General features: G+C 43.0%; 1 protein-coding gene across 1 annotated transcript in view; it reads left to right on the top strand.

The window, feature by feature from the left end:
• Positions 1–1,337: 1,337 nt before the first annotated feature.
• sfxn5a (sideroflexin 5a) overlaps positions 1,338–21,610 on the top strand; it is a 41,125-nt gene continuing 20,852 nt past the window's right edge. The window contains exons 1-10 of the mRNA XM_088919115.1: positions 1,338–1,512; positions 8,470–8,538; positions 13,657–13,734; positions 15,300–15,326; positions 16,434–16,488; positions 17,075–17,100; positions 17,391–17,444; positions 17,661–17,717; positions 19,083–19,148; positions 21,514–21,604. Coding sequence (XP_088775241.1) covers positions 1,456–1,512; positions 8,470–8,538; positions 13,657–13,734; positions 15,300–15,326; positions 16,434–16,488; positions 17,075–17,100; positions 17,391–17,444; positions 17,661–17,717; positions 19,083–19,148; positions 21,514–21,604 — 580 coding nt within the window. The 5' untranslated portion in view covers positions 1,338–1,455. The remainder of the gene's footprint in view (positions 1,513–8,469; positions 8,539–13,656; positions 13,735–15,299; positions 15,327–16,433; positions 16,489–17,074; positions 17,101–17,390; positions 17,445–17,660; positions 17,718–19,082; positions 19,149–21,513; positions 21,605–21,610) is intronic.

Raw genomic sequence — 21,610 nt, 5'->3', positions numbered from 1 at the left:
GTATTTACCCAGCACTTGAATTTTAGCTAAATCAATCTGAATTACCTTTCCATCTTTTACTGTTTGCTAATCCGACTTGGATATCACATGCAAAATTCTTCAGAGCCCTCTGTTTTTTTCTGGAATGCTTTACACTTGAGAACTGAGAATTAATCTTTTCTGGGGAACTTTATAAAAAGCTTTCTAAAAAACTTAAATGTACTGCTTATAGATTTATATAGCACATTGGTATATATATATCATTATAACAGTGAAAAAAAACTACAAGGAAACAAACTTATAAGTAAGAAGAGGGGACATTCCTTTAAACAAAGGTTGGTGGGAATATGGAACAAATTGCTCAGACAACTTCCCACCCTGACTTCCTTTGGGACGGTACAAGTCCTTTCTCTAGATTCTCCAGACTGACCTGATGGTTAGAGGAGCTCTGTCAATGGCCAGAATGCCATTTGTTGTCTCTTTAAGTTGTCGGGAGATGTTTATCTTAAGTGCTTCTAGTACCTATAAGACCTCTGCTTCTTCTATACTGATACCGTTCAATATCGAATCTTTCCTCCCTCAGCCTGAGGCAAGTTGTCTGTTTCTTCCTTGATACAACAGCTGAGTGAAATATGAATTTAATACTTCAGTTGTCTCCCTGTCATCATCTAAGTCTGGGATAATTTACTTCAGCCTTTACTTTTCATTGGTGTTATAGTACTGAAAAACAACCTTTATTTATTTTAATCCTCATTGCAATATGTTTATCTATCTCTCTGAGTCTTTCTAAAATCAGTTTAACCTGTGCTAGTAAGTTCCAGTTCAGTTCTACTCCCTTTCTCCAGTCGGAATCTGTTCTTTTTTCACGTTACTGCTCTCCTTCACACGATATGTTTCTTAATGGGTGTATTAATCCAGTTAAACAGCACCTTGCCAGCCTTCTCCTTGTGGTGCATCTTGGCAAAAGCCCAGCTGACTGAAGTACTGTGTGTGCATTGCCTTACCTTGAGGAACGGGAAAACACCAAACACGTTCTAGAACACCATGACCAAAAAACCGTGTGAAAAACCGCTAAAATAACCAAAACAGTTACTATGCAAAACCCGCAAAAGATATGCTACACACATTAAATCACTGTGAACAGTCTGCTGATTACTGGTTATTTACACAGTAACACTGGTAGGAAGAGTGAGGCGTAATATGCAAAGTCCAAAAGAGGTTGAACTACATTTCCCACAGTGCTCTTAAACGCATGGTTGATCGCGGGGTCTCTCTACCGGGAACTGTAGTCGTTCTGCTGGTCAGCAGTTACTCCCCAGATTTGAGTTATGCCGAGATAACAAACTACACCTCCCATAACACACTCTGATTTACGACCCCCCGAGTTCCAGTTTCTGCAGCGGAGTCGAAGGAGCTCTTGGCACCTTTGAAAAATATTCACTCACTTCATGAGTAAATAACGTTTTTCTCCGTGTCATGGCGGATAACGCAACCTGTCCCCCATTTCAGCTGGGGAGACCCCGGTATGACCAGGTAAAACCTTTATTCCATCATGCATTTCTCAGTTTGAATTTTATAAATGAAGTGCTAAATGCGCGCAGCTCCTTGGGTTAGATGCAGCTAGCAGCCGAATGGCAGTGCTTTTAAAAAATCAGCACGGAATATAGGCCAAGCTACTTTACGTCTGTGAGAAAAATTGCTTCGATGTGCAATTAATGAACCTAATTTGGTTTCGACGTTTGTTTCGACACATTTTCTGGTCTTCCTCATTGGACGGTGGGCGTGCCAGTAATGCCCACGGCCGTGCCCCGGCCCGCAAGGGAGGGCTGCGATTGGCTGAACCTGCTCGTGCCACAGCGCCCCTTTGTCGCTCGGGCCTCTGCGGCTCGAGCGAGTTTGACAGAGCGATCCAGATGTTCGGGCAGCGGCGGGCGCTCTTTAAAAACAGTTAATTAGACCATTAATGAATCTCCGGCGGCTAAGAGTGTTTTTTTCTTCAGTTTGATTGGGTGTGAAAGGCACTGGTGCTCTGGACAGGGAAGCGAATTTAACGGTTCCAGAAGGTGTGTCACTGTGATGGTCATTTAAGTATTAGTTCAGGTGGGTAGCTGCGTCAGCATGCGTAGGCTTTTTTTCAGCATGGAATAAACCTATTCCTTGTTCCATTTAAGTATTAGGTTTACCTAAAATCCTGCAGTGGGTGTCATTTTTCTTCTTCTCACATTTCAAAATTATTCCAGGTGGAGCACATAAGGACTAGTATACTGCAAATGTGACCAGTACTGTGGTTCTGGGTGACTGCTCTCCTTCTCGCGATAGGTTTTAAGATCTTCTTGTGAAGCGCTGCACCAACTGAATTGAGACTTGGCAGGATTCACCGGTTAGCTGCTAACAATTAAACAAACTGGTTGGGATTCATGGCCCTTCTGTTTTACAAACAGTCTCATTTTAGTTTCTGTCTAATTTTCAACACCCAGTGCTGTTGGAGGTGTGGACCTCTCAGGTTGCTGTAATAGCTTTCATCAGAACATACTGATCCCAGGACCTCATCCAGCTTTTTCTTGAAATAATCCAGGGAATGAGCTTCATCAGCCTGGCTGGGTAGCTTATTCCAGACCCACATGCCCCCTATAGTAAAAAAAGAACTTCAGTTCCACGTTCTTGGGTTTAAGTGTGCTTCCACTTATTTTCCACTTGTGCCCCTTAGTTTGTGATTGACTGTTCATTTGGAAGAAGTATGCTGGGCTGACTGGTTCGGTTCCTTCAGCCCGTCAGTGAAGGACACTCCCTGAAACCCCAGAAATGATCTGGTTGCTCTTCTCTAGACTGATGTAAGAGCAACAATATCTCTTTTATAACATGGTGACAAAAACTACACATGCAACACTTTGCACTTGTCGTCTGGCAGGTGTTTACCCAGTCCTTGAATTGTGTTTACCCTTTTTGAATTGTGCTGGACTGGTAACTTTCCACATTAGAGAAATTGGGCCTATAACAAAATCTATTCCTGCTCAATAACTCATTACCACCAGACTTTGTAGACCTGAATCTAGTGACAGTTACCTTATTGTAAGCCTGTACTGAAATCTGTTCCAAAATGTTTGGCCAATTGATGCTAAACTTTGTTGCTATCACTCTAGTGTCCATCCACATTATGAGAAAAAACAAATGGATGCCTGACCATCATTTTGTTTTGAATGTTTGTGTGGTCTCTGTCTTAGCAGCTGCTGAACCGATTGACTTGAAATTAGGAAACTTTCATCAATACACAACTTCTGATTTGCACCTCGCAAGTTGCTGTGGTAATTTTGTACTCTGGCAGTGGCTATACCTCCAGATTTTCCTGTTCAAAAACTGTTTGGGCAGTTAATGCCAGGTTTGGTAGGTATCATTTTTATGACAATACAATTAAAATGTAATGACAGGACATTCCTGCAAAAATCAAGATGACCTCCTGACTGCCATTTCTTCTGGAAATGGATGCTGCCACTTTTCAGAAATGACTTGGCATCATCGATGACAAAGGAGGTTACCATTTTCAAATGTGGCTCTAAATAACAAAGTACCAGCATCAGAACTATTATATTATATTATATTTCAGGATCATTGTCAGACTGCTGTTGTAAACATTATTTAGCCAGTTAAATCCAACCTTTATGGGTATTCACCAAGAGAAAATGCAGTGCAATATTATATGATCATTATATGATCATGTATTAACACATAGCATATTATGGCCATCTGACTGCAGCTGGTCAGTAGTGTTACTTTTTCTGGACATTCAGACTGCCTGTGGTTGAACATTGTATAACCATCAGCTTTCAAAATCAGCTGGTGTCATCACAGAGACTTAATGATTAACGTATTACAGAAACCCGATGGCCACATGGCTTTACTATAGCATTTTATAACAGTGAATGTTGCTGGTGCATCAGGGTTTTTGTATTAGTGAAGACCCAAGATATTTGTATTCTTCATTCGATGCCAGGGCTGAGGCTGGACCAGTGCTTATGTCAAAACCTGCCCACCCTGACTGGATCCGTCAGCTTTTCTCCCCTGAAAGTCTTAAATGACATGAGAACCTGGCTGTGCTTCTTTCTTCTAACCCATAAACCAGATGAGACAGCTAACATGCTTCTCCCTCATAACTGACAGGAGAGTAATTCCACTTCTCCTTTTACCCCTTTTGAAAATATCATCTTTTTCCCTGGTCTAACCTTCACACCGACACTAATTTCGTGACTAGCCGATTAGACAGTAAGTCATGTGTTTGTTTCCTCATTACAGAGAATGATGAAACAAGGCTACAGAAGATATTGCTCGTACTTCCTCTCTGAACTGGTCTCTGAGCAGAAATCCCACAGAGCCATCTGACACTGACCACTGTTCCATCATTATTGTAGTCAAGAAACATGGCAGCAAGGTTCTTATGGAATAATCTCACTTTAAGCTTATCAAACCCAGCCTTTAGAGATGACAGGTGAAATAATCTTTCATGTTCTGAAAGTCGAAGCAAAGATAAGAGGAGTATTTTTGCAGATCACGTATTGTAGCAGAACAGTTTCTTGCTAACACTTGTTTTAACCCTTCCAGTCACTAAGCAGAACCTGGAGGTTTTGCTCAGAGTGTCTGACAAGGTCTTCACAGAGCACTAGGAGTCTGGAACAAAAAGCCCAGCCATATTATTGAAGCCAGTACCCTGGTTTGTGTTAAGAAATGGCTTCATGAGATCCTTGTATCAAATAGCTATTAACTACCAAACAGGCTAGGTGGGGCTCCTCCTGTTTGCAGACCTTTTTATGTCAGTATGCTCTTAGCTGAATGACACATACTTCTGCTGTGCTCCTGGCATGAGCTCCACTAGCTTCTGACACCTCAGTAGCCCACTCCCATCTTGCTCCTCAGGCTGCATGGCCTCCATGAAGGTCAAGATGTGTGGGAGTGAACCCATTCCTCCGGTTCGCAGTGGGACGGAGGTGTCTGACGTGGTAAGATGATAGAATTCAGAACAAAATACAAAATAAAACCACCAATTACTTTCCCCTCTCTGAAAGATCCCCCTTAGATGATAACATGGCAGGGGGCTTAGCACATGAAACCCCCAAACCAAAGCCTAGGTTTGCTTCTGTTGCAGTGGTAATACCCTCACCCAGTCAATTAACTGCCTTCTTTTTATCACTGTCCCAACAAGGAAATTGACCAAGGCTGCTACGTACGCTATGTTAGTCATAAGAGTGTATATCTGAGCTTTTTGTAACTCTTCTCAGATGTTTTATCTTTCTCAGATTCTTAGTGCTCACTGTTCCTAGTAACCATGAAGGTCTTGTGAGACAATCTCTGACTTTTCAGTCAATGTTTTAAATGGATCTGGTGATTCCAAATGCAACCAGTCCATTGATCTCCTCATTAAAATGCACTTCTCTGAAGGTGGTGACCCCGTCCTCTGGTAACTCAACCCCATCTCTATCCTTCAGTTCTGCAACCCCCTCCCACCCACGTCTCCCTCGCCCCCACAGCTGAATGAAGGGTCCACTCTCATAAAAGCTCTTGGACTGAGTAGAAATAATCCTTAATAATAATCCTTATACTTATAAAGCACTTTTCTGGACATTCCACTCATAGCTCTTTACAGGTAATGGGGGCTCTCCCCCACTACCACCAATGTGCAGCATCCACCTGAATGATGCAACGGCAGCCGGAATGCACATAGTACGCTCACCACACACCAGCTATCGGGGGGCAGGAGAGCAGAGTACACCTGCAGTATTGAAAGTTAGCCCTGCAGTAGTGTGTGTCTATACAGCTGCGATCATCAGCTTTGGATGCACTCTATAGTCAGTGGCAAGCTCGCTCCTTGATTCCGTGCCTGTATCCCAGCTTCTCCATGAACCTTCCCAGCTTCCAACTACGGAGGTATCACAGCTATCACCCCTTAATATTTAGAATTTGTGTACTGCAGAAATGCAATAAATACATTAAAAAGTTTTTATAAAAAGACATTCTGTCCTCCCTGCTCATTTGGTTCCTTATTCACTACTACCACTAATAATAAGAATTCCTTGTATTTTTGTCAATAACAATTTTAATCTGAAATGGTTCCAAAACTATTTCTGTCATCCTTCTCAGCTGTGACAAGAGCACCACTGAACAGCAAATTGGATGGCAAAGGGAGAAACTGCTTCACCACTTGAATTAAGAATGGACTTTATCCAGCCAGAGTGTTCAAGTCCAAAGTGGAATTTAGCATTCTTACTGTTGTGAAAGTTACCATGGGATCTTTAATGACCAAGTAGTCTTTGGCTTCATGTCTCATCCAAAGAATGATAGGCTAGGTCCTGTATCCCCAGTGTCCATACTGGAGCATTAGTTTGGAAATTCTGTCCAGAGACAAGAGTGCCCCCTGTTGATCCATGAACACCACTTACAGCTGCAACATTAAAGTTCTCCCACCTCACCATCTCAAGCCAGGCCCAGTGCTGCTTATCTTAGGAGATCTGATGTGATTAGTCCACATATTTGAAATGTTCATCAAGCTGTTTCATAAAGAAGATTGTAAAAGTGACTTCAACAACATGGCCAGAGATATGGAATATTCCAGACCCCTGCAAATGATAGTAGAAAAAAGCGAAGGCACTACCTCTAGATTTCTGTCCATAATGCTCACCTAAATCTAATTTTCTACATGTTGTTTATTTTGAGCAGAATTCCTTGGATTTCTTTCTCTCTCTTTTTGAATTTTAATTAGTTCCTTTGCAAAAAAAAAAAGTTTTCTAAAGAGAGAAATACATTTAGTTCTTTTAACTAAAATACACCCAAATTATATTTTTATTTCATTTCTGTAGAAAACGAGAAAGATTTGGATGTAATTAGAAATAAACATCTCAACTCTTTCATTCTAAATTGTCCCTTATGTTCAACATAATGATGAAGATTTTATAGGGGCTCATCTGCTGAAAAAATATGTTTAATTGAAGTAAAAAAAACAACTTTTTCCTTAAGTGTTTTAATTTGAGTTTTATTACTGATAAGTGGTCTGGAAACATCTGTCAGATGATGTTAATAAAGTGTTACCACCTGGCTGAGCACAACGATGGTGACCCCTCTGTCACATCTGCCTCTGCTAACAGCTGCTGTCCTTGTTGTGGATGAAGTTTGGATAAAAAGTTAGACAGTTTAAAACATCTGGCAGGTCACAGGCATCAGGCAGAGAATTAAAATTCAATTAAAGAGAAAATGGAAAAAAATGTTTTACAAAGTGTTAATTAAAGTAAAAAAAAACATACACGAAGAGAAAACAGAATGACAGTTAACCCTCAGCACTCAATTATTAATGTCCAATTCATAGTGATTTTAGCAAAATAACGTCTGTCATCCATATCTTTGTCTTTGGTTTGTGCTGCTGTTTGTATTTGGATAGGTGTTATTGGTACAATACAATGAGTGATTTCTACCGATTGTGGTTTTGCTGCTGTTGCAGCAGTTATGTATATAAATGATAGACAGTTATATTTGTCAAAGGCATCAGTAAACAATAAAGGTGTTGGTGCAGAGGTGCCAGAACATCCTTTTGTGTATTAATATGCATTGTAGAATCTCCTTAACTAATGTATAAGTCAAATATGATGCTAGGATTGTAATGGATACCTGTTTGGTGTTTAAACATTAATTTATATAAATATACAGTGCAGATTCTTTGAACATTTTAATGTTAGTTGCTTTAAAGTTTGCAGTCACAACACTTTAAGTAGCAATATCTGTTTAACACATAGCCTACTCCCCACATTAAAAAACAAAGCCAAAACAAAAGAAATAAATTGATCATGTGAAAGAAAAATGGAAAAGTCGTGATTGCATAACTATTCAAACCCTTAGTTCAATTACTTAAAGTTACCTTAATGAGCCACACAATTATTGCGCACAAAAATAAGTCAAAATGTGTTGATCGTGAAAGTATTTTCCCTGGAAAATTGATTGCTGTGGTAAAACTTAATTGGTCTGCATGCACCAAAGTACTGTAACATGTCACACAGTCAGTTGAGTGGCCTCTGTGTGCAATAATAGTGGTTCAGATGGTGTCAGAATAAATACACCTGTCTCTGTAAGAGCTCTCAGTGAGGTAGTGAATTTCAAGCAACGACTCGTGAATACCAAGGAGGTTTCAGAAGATTAGGGGTACATTTGTATGAAGGCTCAGATCTGGAGAAGAGTATGAGAACTCTCTTCTTTGAAGTTTATGTTCAATTTGAACTTATTTCACATATAAAAATGTTGAATTTGACTTGATTAAAAATGTGTTTACATTCTTGGAAGGCGCTGTTTTTGAAGCATTTATCCCAGTCATTGCTGATTGAGCTTGTTTCCAGATCTGAACCTGGCGAGACTTCCTTTGCTGCTCAGGGGAGGGTGAGCAAGGGAGACAGCTTCTCCATTTCTATCCGGAGGGCGCTGTGCGCGGTGCAGGGCTCTGACAGGATTGTGCTTTCGTTGCAGAGCTCCTTCTACGGCAGACTGAGACACTATCTGGACATCGTTGATCCTCGGACTCTCTTGGTGTCAGAGGTACGGTCCCGTCAAACTGCCCAGAGTGAGACTGACGCCACTGTGGCACCCCTTGTTGTCTGATGTCCCTGAAAGAGCACGGCTGCTGATTGCACAAGTAATGTGCTCTTCCTCTGGAGAGCTATGTTCCAACAATGCCAACTGGGCAAAGAAAAGCATACCCCTATCTGGTAGGACATTAAAGGGCAACTGCAGTCCCAGTTTCTCAGACAAGTTATTAAATCTCAGTAAAAAAGTTACAAAGTTAATTTATTGATGTTATAGAAAACTGTTACAACTTTCGAATTAGGCATGAAATCGCGAGCTTTGTGAAAGTGCTGTAAGTTGTCATGTTGTTGCAAACTTGCATTCGAGCTCCCACAAATTGCTACATGAAGCGGCCCATTATACTATATCAGGTGGGGAGCTGCGTCAGCATGCGTAGGCTGCAAAGGAACAAGTAATAGGTTTATTCCATGCTGAAAAGAGAAGAAAGAAAACACAACGTTTCAGCCGTGGAGCCTTCTTCAGGTGTGAGAAAGACAGGGCTGTGATTATATTACGTGACTAATATAATGTACGAGTGAACAAGTACAGGTGATGCAGCAGACATTTCACCGCAGAAATGTTTCAACATGATCTGCATGCAGCGTTAACAAGTAAGTAGTATCTGCTGGCAAAATCATCTCAAAAATCGAAAGCAATATTTCTGTTGGATTAGAAGAGAAGTATTCACAAGCCTACTTCTTTGTGATGTAATAAGGGCGCTTCACATCACTGGAAATTTTGTTGCCCCATTCTGAATAGCAGAACATGGCACTGCTCATACCTAGAAATTGTCTATTTTCTATGTAAATTGCAGGTTTAACAAGTTACTATGTACATTTGACTTTTATTGTAGTTTGAAATGTACTCACCAATGCTGATGAGTAATAGCATTGCAGTTCCCCTATAGAATCCATTTTCTATAAGAAATATATAATTCCATGATTCTGACTTTGAGACACAGCGAAGGCAGTGTCACCACATCATATTATTCTTATAAGTGAATAGTTTATTTGGTTGTTCAAAGTAGCTTACATGTGTACAGCTGGGCGCTGTGCTGGAGCTATCTGAGTAAAGAGCCGTGTTCAAGCATGCACGGGCAGTGGATTTGAACCCACAGCCTAACGTCTTCTCCACCCTGCTGCTTCTTCACGAGGAGGAATTGCAGTTGATTGCAGCTCAGGTTTAAAATACCTGCTGAGGAGGTGTTTGCACCGGAGGTGTTTGCTGTGTGAACGGGAGGATGTGGCTTAGCGCGCCGGAGCGCGGCGGTGTGGAAGTATTCCCCAGTCGCTGGGGTGCAAGCTGGGATCGGGGATGTAAAGAATTGACAACAGGCGCAGTAAGAGCCAGGAGCCTGGAAATAATACCAGGCTTCATGGACTTCCCTGTAACAATGCTCAGAGCCAGTCAAAGTCTCTTTTCAACAATTTCCTTTAATACAGGAAAAAAATCAATGAAAAGAGAAAGGAAGCACAATGGTTTGGCTGTGGAGCCTTCTTCAGAACAAGACCTGAAGAAGGCTCCGCAGCCAAAACGTTGTTCCTCTTCTTGTCTTTTGAGCATAATAATAATAAACTTTATTTTATATAGTGCCTTTAAAGGTGGCTTCTCAAAGCGCTTTACAGGATGACAACAACAATAAATAAAAAGAATACACAAGATAAAACACAATTACAATATACAGAGGAGACATGGATGGTGGTACTAAGAAAAGCAGAGGGGTGAAGAATGGAACCAGTTAAGTAAAGGCTTTTCTGAAGAAGAGGGTTTTGAGTCTGGATTTGAAGGAGTTTAGAGAAGGTGACTCTGATATCCTTGGGGAGAGAGTTCCAGAGCTTGGGGGCATAACAGGAAAGGGCCCTGTCACCCAAACAATGTAGACGGGCTTGGGGGACAGTAAGGAGAGCAGAATTAGAAGAGCGGAGGTTGCGAGGTGGGGAGTAGGGCGATAATAGTTCAGACAGGTACTGAGGTGCCAAGCCATGCAGAGCCTTATAAGTGAGCATGAGGATTTTAAAGTCTACACGGAATTTGACCGGAAGCCAGTGCAAGGACTCCAGGATAGGAGTAATGTGATCACTTGCACTAGACCTGGTCAGGATTCTGGCAGCTATTCTGGCTGCATAGGATAAACCTTTACTCGTTCCTTTGCAGCCTACACATGCTGACGCAGCTACCTACTTGAACTAAAGGCCACGCTGGTAACAAACTTGTACTTTCAGTTCCTGGATTTCATGATCTCTTCCCGGTCAGGTATTTAATGCTAAGAGATGTGGAGTTTCGTGTGCTGTGGGGCGGCCTTCTTGATCAGAGTAGGATGGCGTGAGGACTGGCGCCTCGTTGACCGCAGACAGCAGCTGGGTGTTTTGATGGGGAGATGGGAAAGCAGCTGTGCTCCCGGAGTCGAAGCTGTGGCTGTGATTTGGAAAATGTGCTATCACCCTCTTTAATGAGGGCTTTAGCATGATCTGCAGTGACTGTAATTAATGGAGGGGCTCCTGAAACAAGGTGACGCTCTGTGATGAAGCTGTGATAGGGAAGTGCCCAGCCCCTGCTGGCCTGCTGACAGGTGTGGGGATGAGAGAGAGAGCCTGGTACTCTCGCTAATGAGCCTTCGACCGCGAGCACCACAGCCTGCATTCACAGCCACTCAGGCCTGTTTAACCTGCTGTGTGGCACATAAGAAACCTGCCTGCACCCTCCAGCACTCGGAGTGCATGCACAGGGCAGAATAGAAGCGCCGTGCTCTCCAAAAGTCCTGGGACAGCAAAGTCAGAACTGATCCATTTGCTTTACAGTCAGAGACCTTGTATTTATGGCCGTCAGACTGATGTGATTGACAAGTACAATATACATGTTATTTCTGTGAAATCCAATGCATTTGCTTGAATGTATTAGAACAAAAAGATACTTTGAGTTCAATTCAGTGATTTCGGTACAGGGGCATGTTCACTTGAAGTAGATTTCAGGATGTAAAAGTCTGTGTTTCGCTGCACAGCTCTTCGAGGGAATCACTACATGATGGCCAGGTAATCCAGAGGTGTTTTTGAATTGTATCTCAGATCTCCAAGCAGGCTTCTAGGCTCACTGGACTGGTCTAAAATTAAGCATCTGATGTGTTCTCAGCTCTCCCTGTCTGGGCTTGAAGGATGTGGCTAAACAAACTGAGCAGTAACTGCTTTCTAAAAAAGCTTCATGACATTTCTGGGTCTCCGGCCTCCTTTTCTTAAGACAGTAAAACCCATGTTTGTCAGTAGAATAAAAAACATGTCGTGAAAGGACCAAAATCCAAGTTATTAGCAACTACAGTGAATGTAAATATTCAGCCACATATTTTAATGTTAGCTGCTCATTGATAGGTGTGTCAGGTGTGCCAGGAGATGCTGTCTCTGTACCTCTGCAGGAGGAGACTGCATACCTCCTGCAGTCTTGTCAAGCTCTTTAGCATGAAAAACCTGCTCAAACTGGCACACTGGTACACATAACACATAAGTGCACTCTGGATTCAGTAAGGTCATTGACACATCAGCGAGAGCGTTTCACAGTATCGATTTCCCTCTGTTTGTGACGTGGACAGAAATCTAAAGATTTTTTTGGACTGGGTATGTTTACAGTATAGGTTATGTATGGTGTGGTGTTTTCATAGACTAAATGAAAAAAAGTACATAGAATGTACTGGATCAACACGTATTCTAAATGAATAGCAAATAAAATACAAATTGATACAACTAACAGTTATCGTACTAAGCATGTCTTGAATAAAAAGACTGTTTTTTAAGATGCTCTAGGTGATTTTAAGGACTTCACTCTGCTGTTTTTAGATTTTTGTTACCAGCCTTTTGTGTCTGTTGATTTCCTCTCGGAGAAGGTAGATGCAGCAGTGGCTCCAGTAACTGGGGCAGTCAGGCTGTGATTTAGAACCTTCTCTATGTCTACAGAGTGTTTGTAGAGTTTAAAAGCTGCTTTCGTTAACTGTCCTGTTAGACTATTATTTTTTTCATTTACAACTCTGTGTCAAGTTGCAGACCTGCCCTGTAAGTGTGAAAACGGACAGGTAAAGAGTCTTGTCTGAAATGAGGACACAGACCTGGGGAGGATACATGTCTGTCCCTTGCCGTGCCAACAGGACACAACGTCTCCAGCTCAGCCTGTGGTTAGAGAGGGAGAGAGACCTCCTAAGGGGTGTTAACAGTCTGTCTTTTAAGGTGTTGGATGAGGGAATGAGAATGTGCTCTGCTCTCTCTGGGGCTGTGCTCTCCTGCTGAGAGCTAATTAAAGTTGGGTTCTGTACTGTGGACAGTGTGTATGGTGTCCACTGTGTGCTGTGGACAGCGTGTCTTCTGTGTTTTGGGTGTCTTCAGTGTGCTGTGGGCAGTGTGTCCTCTGTGTGTTGTGGACTGTGTATCCTTTTGTTTTGAGTGTCTTCTGTGTGCTGTGGACAATGTTTTCTCTGTGTGCTGTGTTTTGGGTGTGCTCTGTTTGCTGTGGACAGTGTGCTGTGGACACTCCCGAACATCGAGGATATCTACTCAAGAAGGCCAGGTCTATCCTCAAGGATGCCAGTCACCCTAATGACAACTTGTTCTCTCTACTACCATCCGGGAAGCGATACTGAAGTATACAGACCAAGACCACCAGGTTTTGTAACAGCTTCTTCCCTCAGGCAGTAAGACTGCTTAACAGCCAACCACAGCAGACGGCTGCAGTTACCCAAATGGCTGCTGGCGAATAGGCAATGTCCTTGAACTGACAGGTGCACCGGCGCCCTCCTGTCACTTGTACTCTCAGGACACATTCAAAGAGTGCTAAATAACTTCTTCCTTGTGTATTGTAAATTGCAGTTGTGTAATTTATTGTATCCTAATGTTAATCTAATCCCTATAAAAATCGAATCCTGTCCTTCTACTTTTCTATCCCTCTTAACAAGCTCGCAGACAAAGCATTTCATTGCTGACAACACCGCTGTATGCTGTACTGTTCGTGCATTGATAAACAAACCTTGATTGATCGATTGATTGTTCTCTGTTTGCTGCCCAGCACGAGTCTATGTGTAGTTCCAAAGCCTTACTGGGGGTGTGTTTCTCGTTGCAGAGCCGTCTGAAGGAGTGCGTTAAGCTCCTGGATGATTTCAGATGTGGAATGCTGCCCCCTGGGGTCTCTGATGCGCAGGTAAGTTTCCCGCTGTGCAGAGTCTATTGGAGCCCTCTCCAGCTCACCACCTGAAATGGGGTTGTTTGCTTAGTTGTTTTGTGACAAGAAGCTGTGGAGTATAATGTCATCAGGAGATCTAATTTTAAATTTCTTCTTAGCTTCTCTTCAGCTTATTCGTTTGCACAGCAGAGCTGTTCTAAAAAAATATTTTTTCTGCATCTGCTGTAACCATGTGACTATTTCTAAGAAGACATACAATACACCAGTTACAAGATAAAAACCCAAACAAACAAAGGTCTCTGTCCCTGGCTGTATCCAAGCTGTCAGGGAGTAATGAGGGAGCGTTCATGTCCAGGCTTGTCCTTAGGTACAGAGCCTGCTGTTATCCAGCCATTCAGAAATGCATGACCGTGGTTCTGCTGTTGAGTCTAAACTAAGAGGTTCCTCAGTTTTTGGTGAGGAGTGCTAATTTTGTTTCCCTTTAGTCTGCAATATGGGTGCAACAGAAATCTTGCTTGTGCATATTTGTTTGAGAAAGGCATCTAGTGTGTTTTTATAGCAGCTAAGTTTGGAGTTACTGAAAAGCAGTTCCTGTTACGCACTAGTTTACTGGGGTGTGCCACGGGTGTCTGACAGGTTAGAGGTCAGTGCTCTGAAAGGTGAGAAAGGGGCAGCCAGTGTGGAAGTGATCTGTCATACGAACTTCAATACCACAAGAAATGCTGCCCAACATAGGGGCCCATTTGTCCTATCTGGTCTGTTTGGTGGTTAGTAGTTAAATCAATCCCAGGATCTCATCCAGTCGTGTCACCTACAGCCCTTCGCTTAAAGAAGCACCAACTGTTCTTCATTCTAAATGCGCTTTCCTGTGCTCTCCTCTTGTGCCTTCTGGTTTGTGCTTCACTGTTTATTCTGTCACCATGGAGACAGGGCTCACGATACAACCAGAACAGTGACACTGTGACCCCCCACGCTGCTGAGAGTCCAGCAGGCCCCTTGACTGTAAAGGGAAGCCAGCTGTTCATGGGACTTGGCTCCAGAAAAGCAGTGTTTAGAAGTGTTTTATTTAACAGTTGGTTTACCTTTCTACCTGTGTTTTTAAGCGTAGTGCCAGTGTTAGTAAACCATTTTTAATGTATTAGAATCAGTTGTGTCACTGTCAGAAACTTCCATTGCAGTATTCCGATGAACCAAATGACTCAGAGAAACATACAGCCGGATTTTCAGAAAAAGTAACATAAAAAGTATAATTGTTACATTTTTTAGCCTGATTAAAGTGGCTGTATTGCTTTATTTTTATATGTTCAGTGTCATGCTCTATACATTTTATACAAAGTGTTTAACAATTAGTAATTCCAGTTTAAACCAGGTTTTAGCGATCCCTTTTAGACCTGGCTCTTATTTTGGAGCTGTTGCTGAGGGAAGCTGGCGAAGGGGCGTTGGGGACAGAGCTGGGCTCGAGGGGATGGTGCTGGTGTTGGTGATGTGGTGGGGTGCGGTTTTGTCTTTATGCTCTTTTCAGTCTGACTGATCGGTTCCTCTCTGTGCTCGCCACTCTCTCCCTCTTGTGTGTGTCTCCTCAGCTCTGGGAAGCCCAGAAGATCAAGCAGGTGAGATGGCGACGCTGGCCAGAGTGCACCTCAGCACATTTACCCAACTTTACTGCACACAAACGTCAGTGTGTTCTGAGATCTCCAGATCTCAATCTGCTCGGACACTTGTGAACTCACGAAGGCCGTTGTCAGGCCTAAAGCACAGGGTCTGAAGGAGCTGGATCAGCACTGTAGAGGAGGTGTCCTTTCAGTGTAGTTTACAGATGCTTACTAAATACATGTTGGTGAGGTCTCTGTACTTAAATTATTTATGATAAGAACATAACAGGTTTACAAATGAGAGGAGGCCACTTGGCCCATTGAGCCTGGTTGGCTGTTACTACAGTAGGTAATCGATCCAAGGGAAGATGCCAGGGTACCGACTTCAACAACATAGCTGGGTAATTTCCCACAAACCTCTGTTCTGAGTTTGACATATTCAAAACCATGGTCAGTAGAGGGGTTTGTGCGTTAGGGTTTATCGATGATTTATTTAGCGAAGATCATTTTTTGAATCAATGATATTTCTTTTGTTCACAAAACATTTAACATCAACGAGAATTCTCATCACGCTATTTAGTAAAATCATTCAGAATGGGCTCTTGATGGTTTCCTGGGTCTTTGAATAAGACGACAAAGCCTGTAGTTTTGCTGCTGGGGATCTGGGAAGACCAGCAAAGGATTACAATAGACAATGCAAGACCTAGCATGAAAGCTAAGCCAAGGACTTTCCAAACTTCCCTGGGAACTACAGTTTTATGAAGTTGGGCTAACACTGTACACCTGGAGAGAGTGTTCTGGTACACTGAGACAATCAAAAATGTTATACGAATACATAGAAGTATTATTGGTATTACAAAATGCAAAAGTCATGTGGAGGAAAGGTTTCTTTTAATATATCTGACATGTCAGATGTTAATGGCTCGAAGTGCCCATTTGTATAGCACTAATAATATTGTTCAACTTGTCATTAGTGCCAGGAGCTAGTTTGCCTTTTGGCAAATGCAGATTGTAAGATGTTCCAAATTGGTGTGAATTTTCTTTTCTCGTGAGTACTTGTCATTTTAACTATGCCTTGGTCTGCATTTGAGTTCATTATCTCTCTGATACCAGCTGTAATTGCAGGCAATCGTGCACCCCGATACAGAGGAGAAGATTTTCATGCCCTTTCGGATGTCAGGTACAGCACTAGTTAGGGTCACCTGTCAGGTTTGTTCTCTAATGAACTCTTTAGGAGGTTGATGACTTCAGTAAAATCATCATCAGCCCCACAGGTGGGTGGCTGCACTGGGGGTGGAAAAGTGTTACTGTGACATGTCAGCCTATTATTCCCAGCAAAGCATACAAAATTCAATTATTTAATGGGATTTGAAGGCAATGTCAGATTATTATTTCTTAAGTGTTTTACAAGTAAAATGAATCTTAAAAATCCTGTTTACCCTAGAGTGTGCAAATCTGAGCAGCACGATTTAATTTCCAAACCAGGATTTTCACACGTCCAGCAATAGATATCAGATTCTTTGAAAGGTTAAAATGGTTTTTTTTCAGTTTCAAAGCAGCGGGTTCCATGTTTTCGAGCTATGTTAGAGAGAGAGAAGGAAATGTTTAGTGGGCCTTAAAATGACTATCCAAAAAAACTATATAAAATGCTTTCTAGCTCTCCACTGCAGATTTAGTGCCTTGTAGTTCTCCTTTTACACTGTGCTGTTAAAGCCAAAGAAGGCGGCTGTCAGGTGTTGACGACTCTTTTGTCTTTGTGTCTGCAGGTTATGTGCCATTTGGAACACCAATAGTAAGCATTTTTTCAGTATTCCAGTATTCATTTTTACTTGATTCCAGAAATGAAAAAAAATGAGCTATCTCATTAGCTTAAAGTTGAACATGCTTTTAAATTAAATTATTTTTTTGTTCACTGTATAGTGTGAAAAGTTGGTGTGTTTAGAAACGATAAGGAGCGTCTGACCTGTTTGAGACACTGCAGTGAAAGGCGCAGTCCACCTCCTTCAGTCCAGCCCCACTGAGTGTCCTCTACAGGGAAGACATTTTTTCCTCCTTTACTGATCTTTCCCGTGATTCTTTTAGGTGGTCGGCCTTCTTTTGCCCAACCAGACACTGGCATCCACGGTTTTCTGGCAGGTGGGTTCCCGGGTTTTCCATCCTCGCCCACATGAGTGGGATATTTGTGTCTGTGGAAAACCACAGTTCTCAGTCTGGTTTTTGCACCTCGTCACAGCGGAAGGCTGTGTAGTGACTAGGAGCAAGTGACTGTGCTCCAGCGGTGTCCAAAGCGGCTCTGAGGAAGAGGTGGGGATGCCAGGGTGGGACCTGCGCTAACACTCCCTTTCTCCACAGTGGCTGAACCAGAGTCACAACGCCTGTGTGAACTTCGCCAACAGGAACGCCACCAAGGTACAGTGAAATCTGACCGCTTCAGTCCTCTAGGGTGAAGCCTCATGTCCTTCAGTCCCGGCCTGATGTCAGGTTGTGCCTGTGCCACACAGATTAATGTGGACAGTGTTCCTTATGTATAAGCATCTCTGATCTACGAACAAGATGCCAAGCATGATAATAAAGTGTTCATTTAACTGATTGTTTTTTACAAAATATATAAAAGCACATACAAAAAACCTACAGTTCTGTTAACATCATTTTGGAAGCGCCACTGTCTATTATTATTATTATTGCCTATCCCAGCAAGTAACAGGCGCAAGGCAGGATACCCTCTGGATGGGACACCAGTCTGGTCATAGGGCACACGCAGACACAAACAGACATGCACACACACCAGGCCTTTATTCCCGGAAGCCAATCAACTTACCAGTATGCTTTTAGATTGTTTGAGGAAACAGGAGCACCCAGAGGAAACCCACACAAACACAGGAAAAGCATACAAAGTCCCCTGGTCCAGACGTGAAGCCAGGGGCAGCACTGCTAACCACTCTGCCACCTTGTCAATAACAATATTAATAATTGCAGTAATACAGTTTATACATAATTTAGTGAGCACTGTAATAAATGCAGTACGATCACTTACAGGTGTTTAGAGTGCAGAGAGCAAGTACAGTATAGTAGCAAGTATGGTAGAGAGTAACTACAGTAGAATTCATATGGTGCAGTATATAGTTAATAAATGTGGGACAGTGGGATGTGGTTTTAAATATGTAAATGTGTCAAGTGTTTCATCACTTTTGGCCACAGCTGACTGAAGATGATCAGCTGGAGCAAAAATCATTTTGATCTGAAAATATGACTGGAGGGCAGAAGCAGCTCCAGGAGATAAGAGCAGTGATTGGGAAAGGACTTCACAGACTCTTCTAGGAAGTTTGAAATGGGCTGTCTGATCTCAGCAGCGTCCTGTGTAGAAGGTCTTGTGCCGCAGAGCGATCAGGTAGCTCTGTTCTGAGCCAGCCAGGGCAGAGCTCCAGCCGTGATGGGTTGAGCTAACATCTGCAGCAGTGCTCAATAACAGGCTTTTCTCAGAATATCAAAAACAGCTCCAGTAACTGGATTTATAGTCCCTGACAATAGAGAGGTTGAGGATAGCACTCCAGGTTTTATTTTCTCTTGTGTAGCATTAGAATTGAATTTCCATGTGGAGTAATTTTCTTCACATCTGAGACAATAAGCAGGACCCCTTCTTATCAGGATTTCTTTCTGGCTTGGATATGCTGTTGCAAACCCATTTATTGCTTGAGGTTAGAAACTATTGGTCCTCACCCCTCATCACCAGACCAAATGCCCTTCTCAATTCTTTGCGTTTCTGGTCCTCTGCAGCCCACGCCAGTGTCCAGGTTCCTCCAGGGCTACGTGGGGGCGGTGACCAGCGCGGTCTCCATCGCGGTGAGTCAAGCCGGACACTTTTCCGTTCTACAGCTGCTGCTCCAGACTGCCCGGGGCTCTGCACAGCCTCCCCTGCAGGCCTGGGACGACACTGGGGGGGGAAGAAACGCACCACCCTGGGCAGGAGAAGCTGGCCGAGGCATTGAAAATAAAAATTGCTTGAGGAAAGCCAAAGTTAGAACATGAGTGTATAAGAAACGCAACAGTTAAGAGACGGCAGCAGTGAGTCCCACAGGAGGTGGCAGAGTGAGGTGCAGTCCGTGGGGGAGGTGTCCCTGTCACCCCTGGGCCCTGAGGGACAGAGCAAACAGCCTGCAGCTCCCAGGGGAATCTCCTCTAACCTCTGCACCCGGCTGACTGATCACAGCGCTCATTTCGAGCCAGTTAGCTTCCCCCAGTGAGGGCCTGTTAGAGAGCAGAGGCCCAAGAGCAGCGGCCGGCCCCGAGATGAGGGAGCTAATTAATGCTGAGCCCAGCCCAGGCCTGTGCCCAGCCCAGGGAGAGATAATGAGGGAAGAGCTGGGAAGCCAGCAGGTTCAGCACAGGAAGGCTGAGCCAGATCATGTGCACAGGGGTTAAAGATTAGCGCTCTTTAATTAGGACACGATTACCCACAGATCAGCTCAAGACCCAGGGCAAGTGCAGAGCTGTTGAGCGATCTGGAAACAACTCTGTGCTTTTCTGTCTCAGCACAGTGCTGGATTATACTGAACTGCATGATGGATTCACACATACAGGGGGTGATATAAAACAGAGAGAAAATGGGCTTATTTTGCATCCTTACAGATTTGTAGCCATTAAGCACTAAAGGCATGGGAATTTCAAAGGTGAGGAAATTATATTCCTTGCCAAAATAAAACAGGAACATTTTTTTATGGTAAAATGGACAAAGTTTTGATATGAAATCTACCTTCTCAGTCAAGCTCGTTTCACTTTAGCTTCTCCCCAAGTGCTGTAGTTTGTAAGTGAAGCGTGTAAAACAAATAAACATTTTGGCTGCACTACGCAAGATTAAAGTAGAACCTGAGCGGTAAAAGCCTTAACTTTGCGGAGTGTAGTGAGGAAGTGAATTTGTAGAAGGAAAAAAACTTTTTTAACATTAATGCCATAGATATTCATGGTTATGTAGAATATCTATGTAGAATGTTTATTTAAACACTAAGAAATGTAAACATTTAACCAGATATTTTCTTCAGATTTCACTGTTCCAAAAGCTACTGTTTTACCAGTATTCAGCTTATTTTGTTTACAGCGAATGTCTCTGGCAGTACAGGCTTTGTGATTCAGGTATTTGAAAATTGAGCAAATACAGAATTTACAGCACTTTCAGTCAGAAAATAGCAACGGGAAATGTGTTTATTGTTACCTTCTCTGGGTAAAATATTTTGACTGCAGAGATGCCTCCAAAGCGAATCTCTTAATTTAGTGTAAATTAGGCTTCTTCTTTTGTGGCCCAAGTTGTCATAACAACAAACGTTGCTCTGCTGTGCCTGACTGCCTTCATGTGCTCTGTGCTTGGGTGAGGAGGCCCTCTGTATGGGTCTGAGAAAAACAGACAAGAAGGACAGATAGTGGTAACTGCAGATTAACACACAAAGGAAGGTCATACTGGGGCAACTGCAGACTGGCAGACACAAGAGGGACAGACAGGGGTAACTGCAGACTGACAGGGCAGATGGGTAACTGCAGACTGACAGACACGAGTAACTGCAGACTGACAGATACAGAAGTGACAGACAGGGGTAACAGCAGACTAACAGAGACAGGGGGAAGGGACAGGGGTATCAGCAGACTGACAGACACAAGAGGGACAGACAGGGGTAACTGCAGACTGACAGACACAAGAGGGACAGACACAGAAGAGACAGACAGGAGTAACTGCAGACTGACAGACACAGAAGAGACAGACAGGGGTAACAGCAGGCTGACAGACACAAGAGTAACTGCAGACTGACAGACACAAGAGGGACAGACAGGGGTAACAGCAGATTAACAGAGATGGGAGGGAGGGACAGGGGTGTCAGCAGACTACCAGACACAAGAGGGACAGATGGGGGTAACTAACTTTAGTCTACAGACACAGGAGAGACAGACAGGGGTAAATGCAGAGTGACAGACTCAGACACAATATTAAAATTGATAAACGTTGTTCCCATTCTTGACAATTATGTATTCACATAAGGTTTATATTAGGTGCCTATCTTTGTCATTCAGTATCTTTCTTAATAATTTAAAATCTAAAGCTGCAAACTGAGCTCAGAGGTGTTCATCCACATGAGAAGACGGTCTGTTAATATGCACTCTAGCTGGTGTTCAGATTGTCCTTTCCTTGTCCTTACATGATTCGGTGTATGTGTCTGTGTAGGTTGGACTCAATATGCTGGTCCAGAGAGCCAGCAAGTTTAGCCCAGCAACCCGGGTTCTGATCCAGAGATTTGTGCCCTTCCCAGCTGTGGGTATGT

The sequence above is a fragment of the Atractosteus spatula genome, chromosome 1 (assembly GCF_055471065.1).
Source record: "Atractosteus spatula isolate fAtrSpa1 chromosome 1, fAtrSpa1.hap1, whole genome shotgun sequence".
Classification (NCBI taxonomy): Eukaryota; Metazoa; Chordata; class Actinopteri; order Semionotiformes; family Lepisosteidae; genus Atractosteus; species Atractosteus spatula.
Note: the sequence above shows the minus strand (reverse complement) of the source record. Positions and strands in the feature narration are given on the sequence as shown.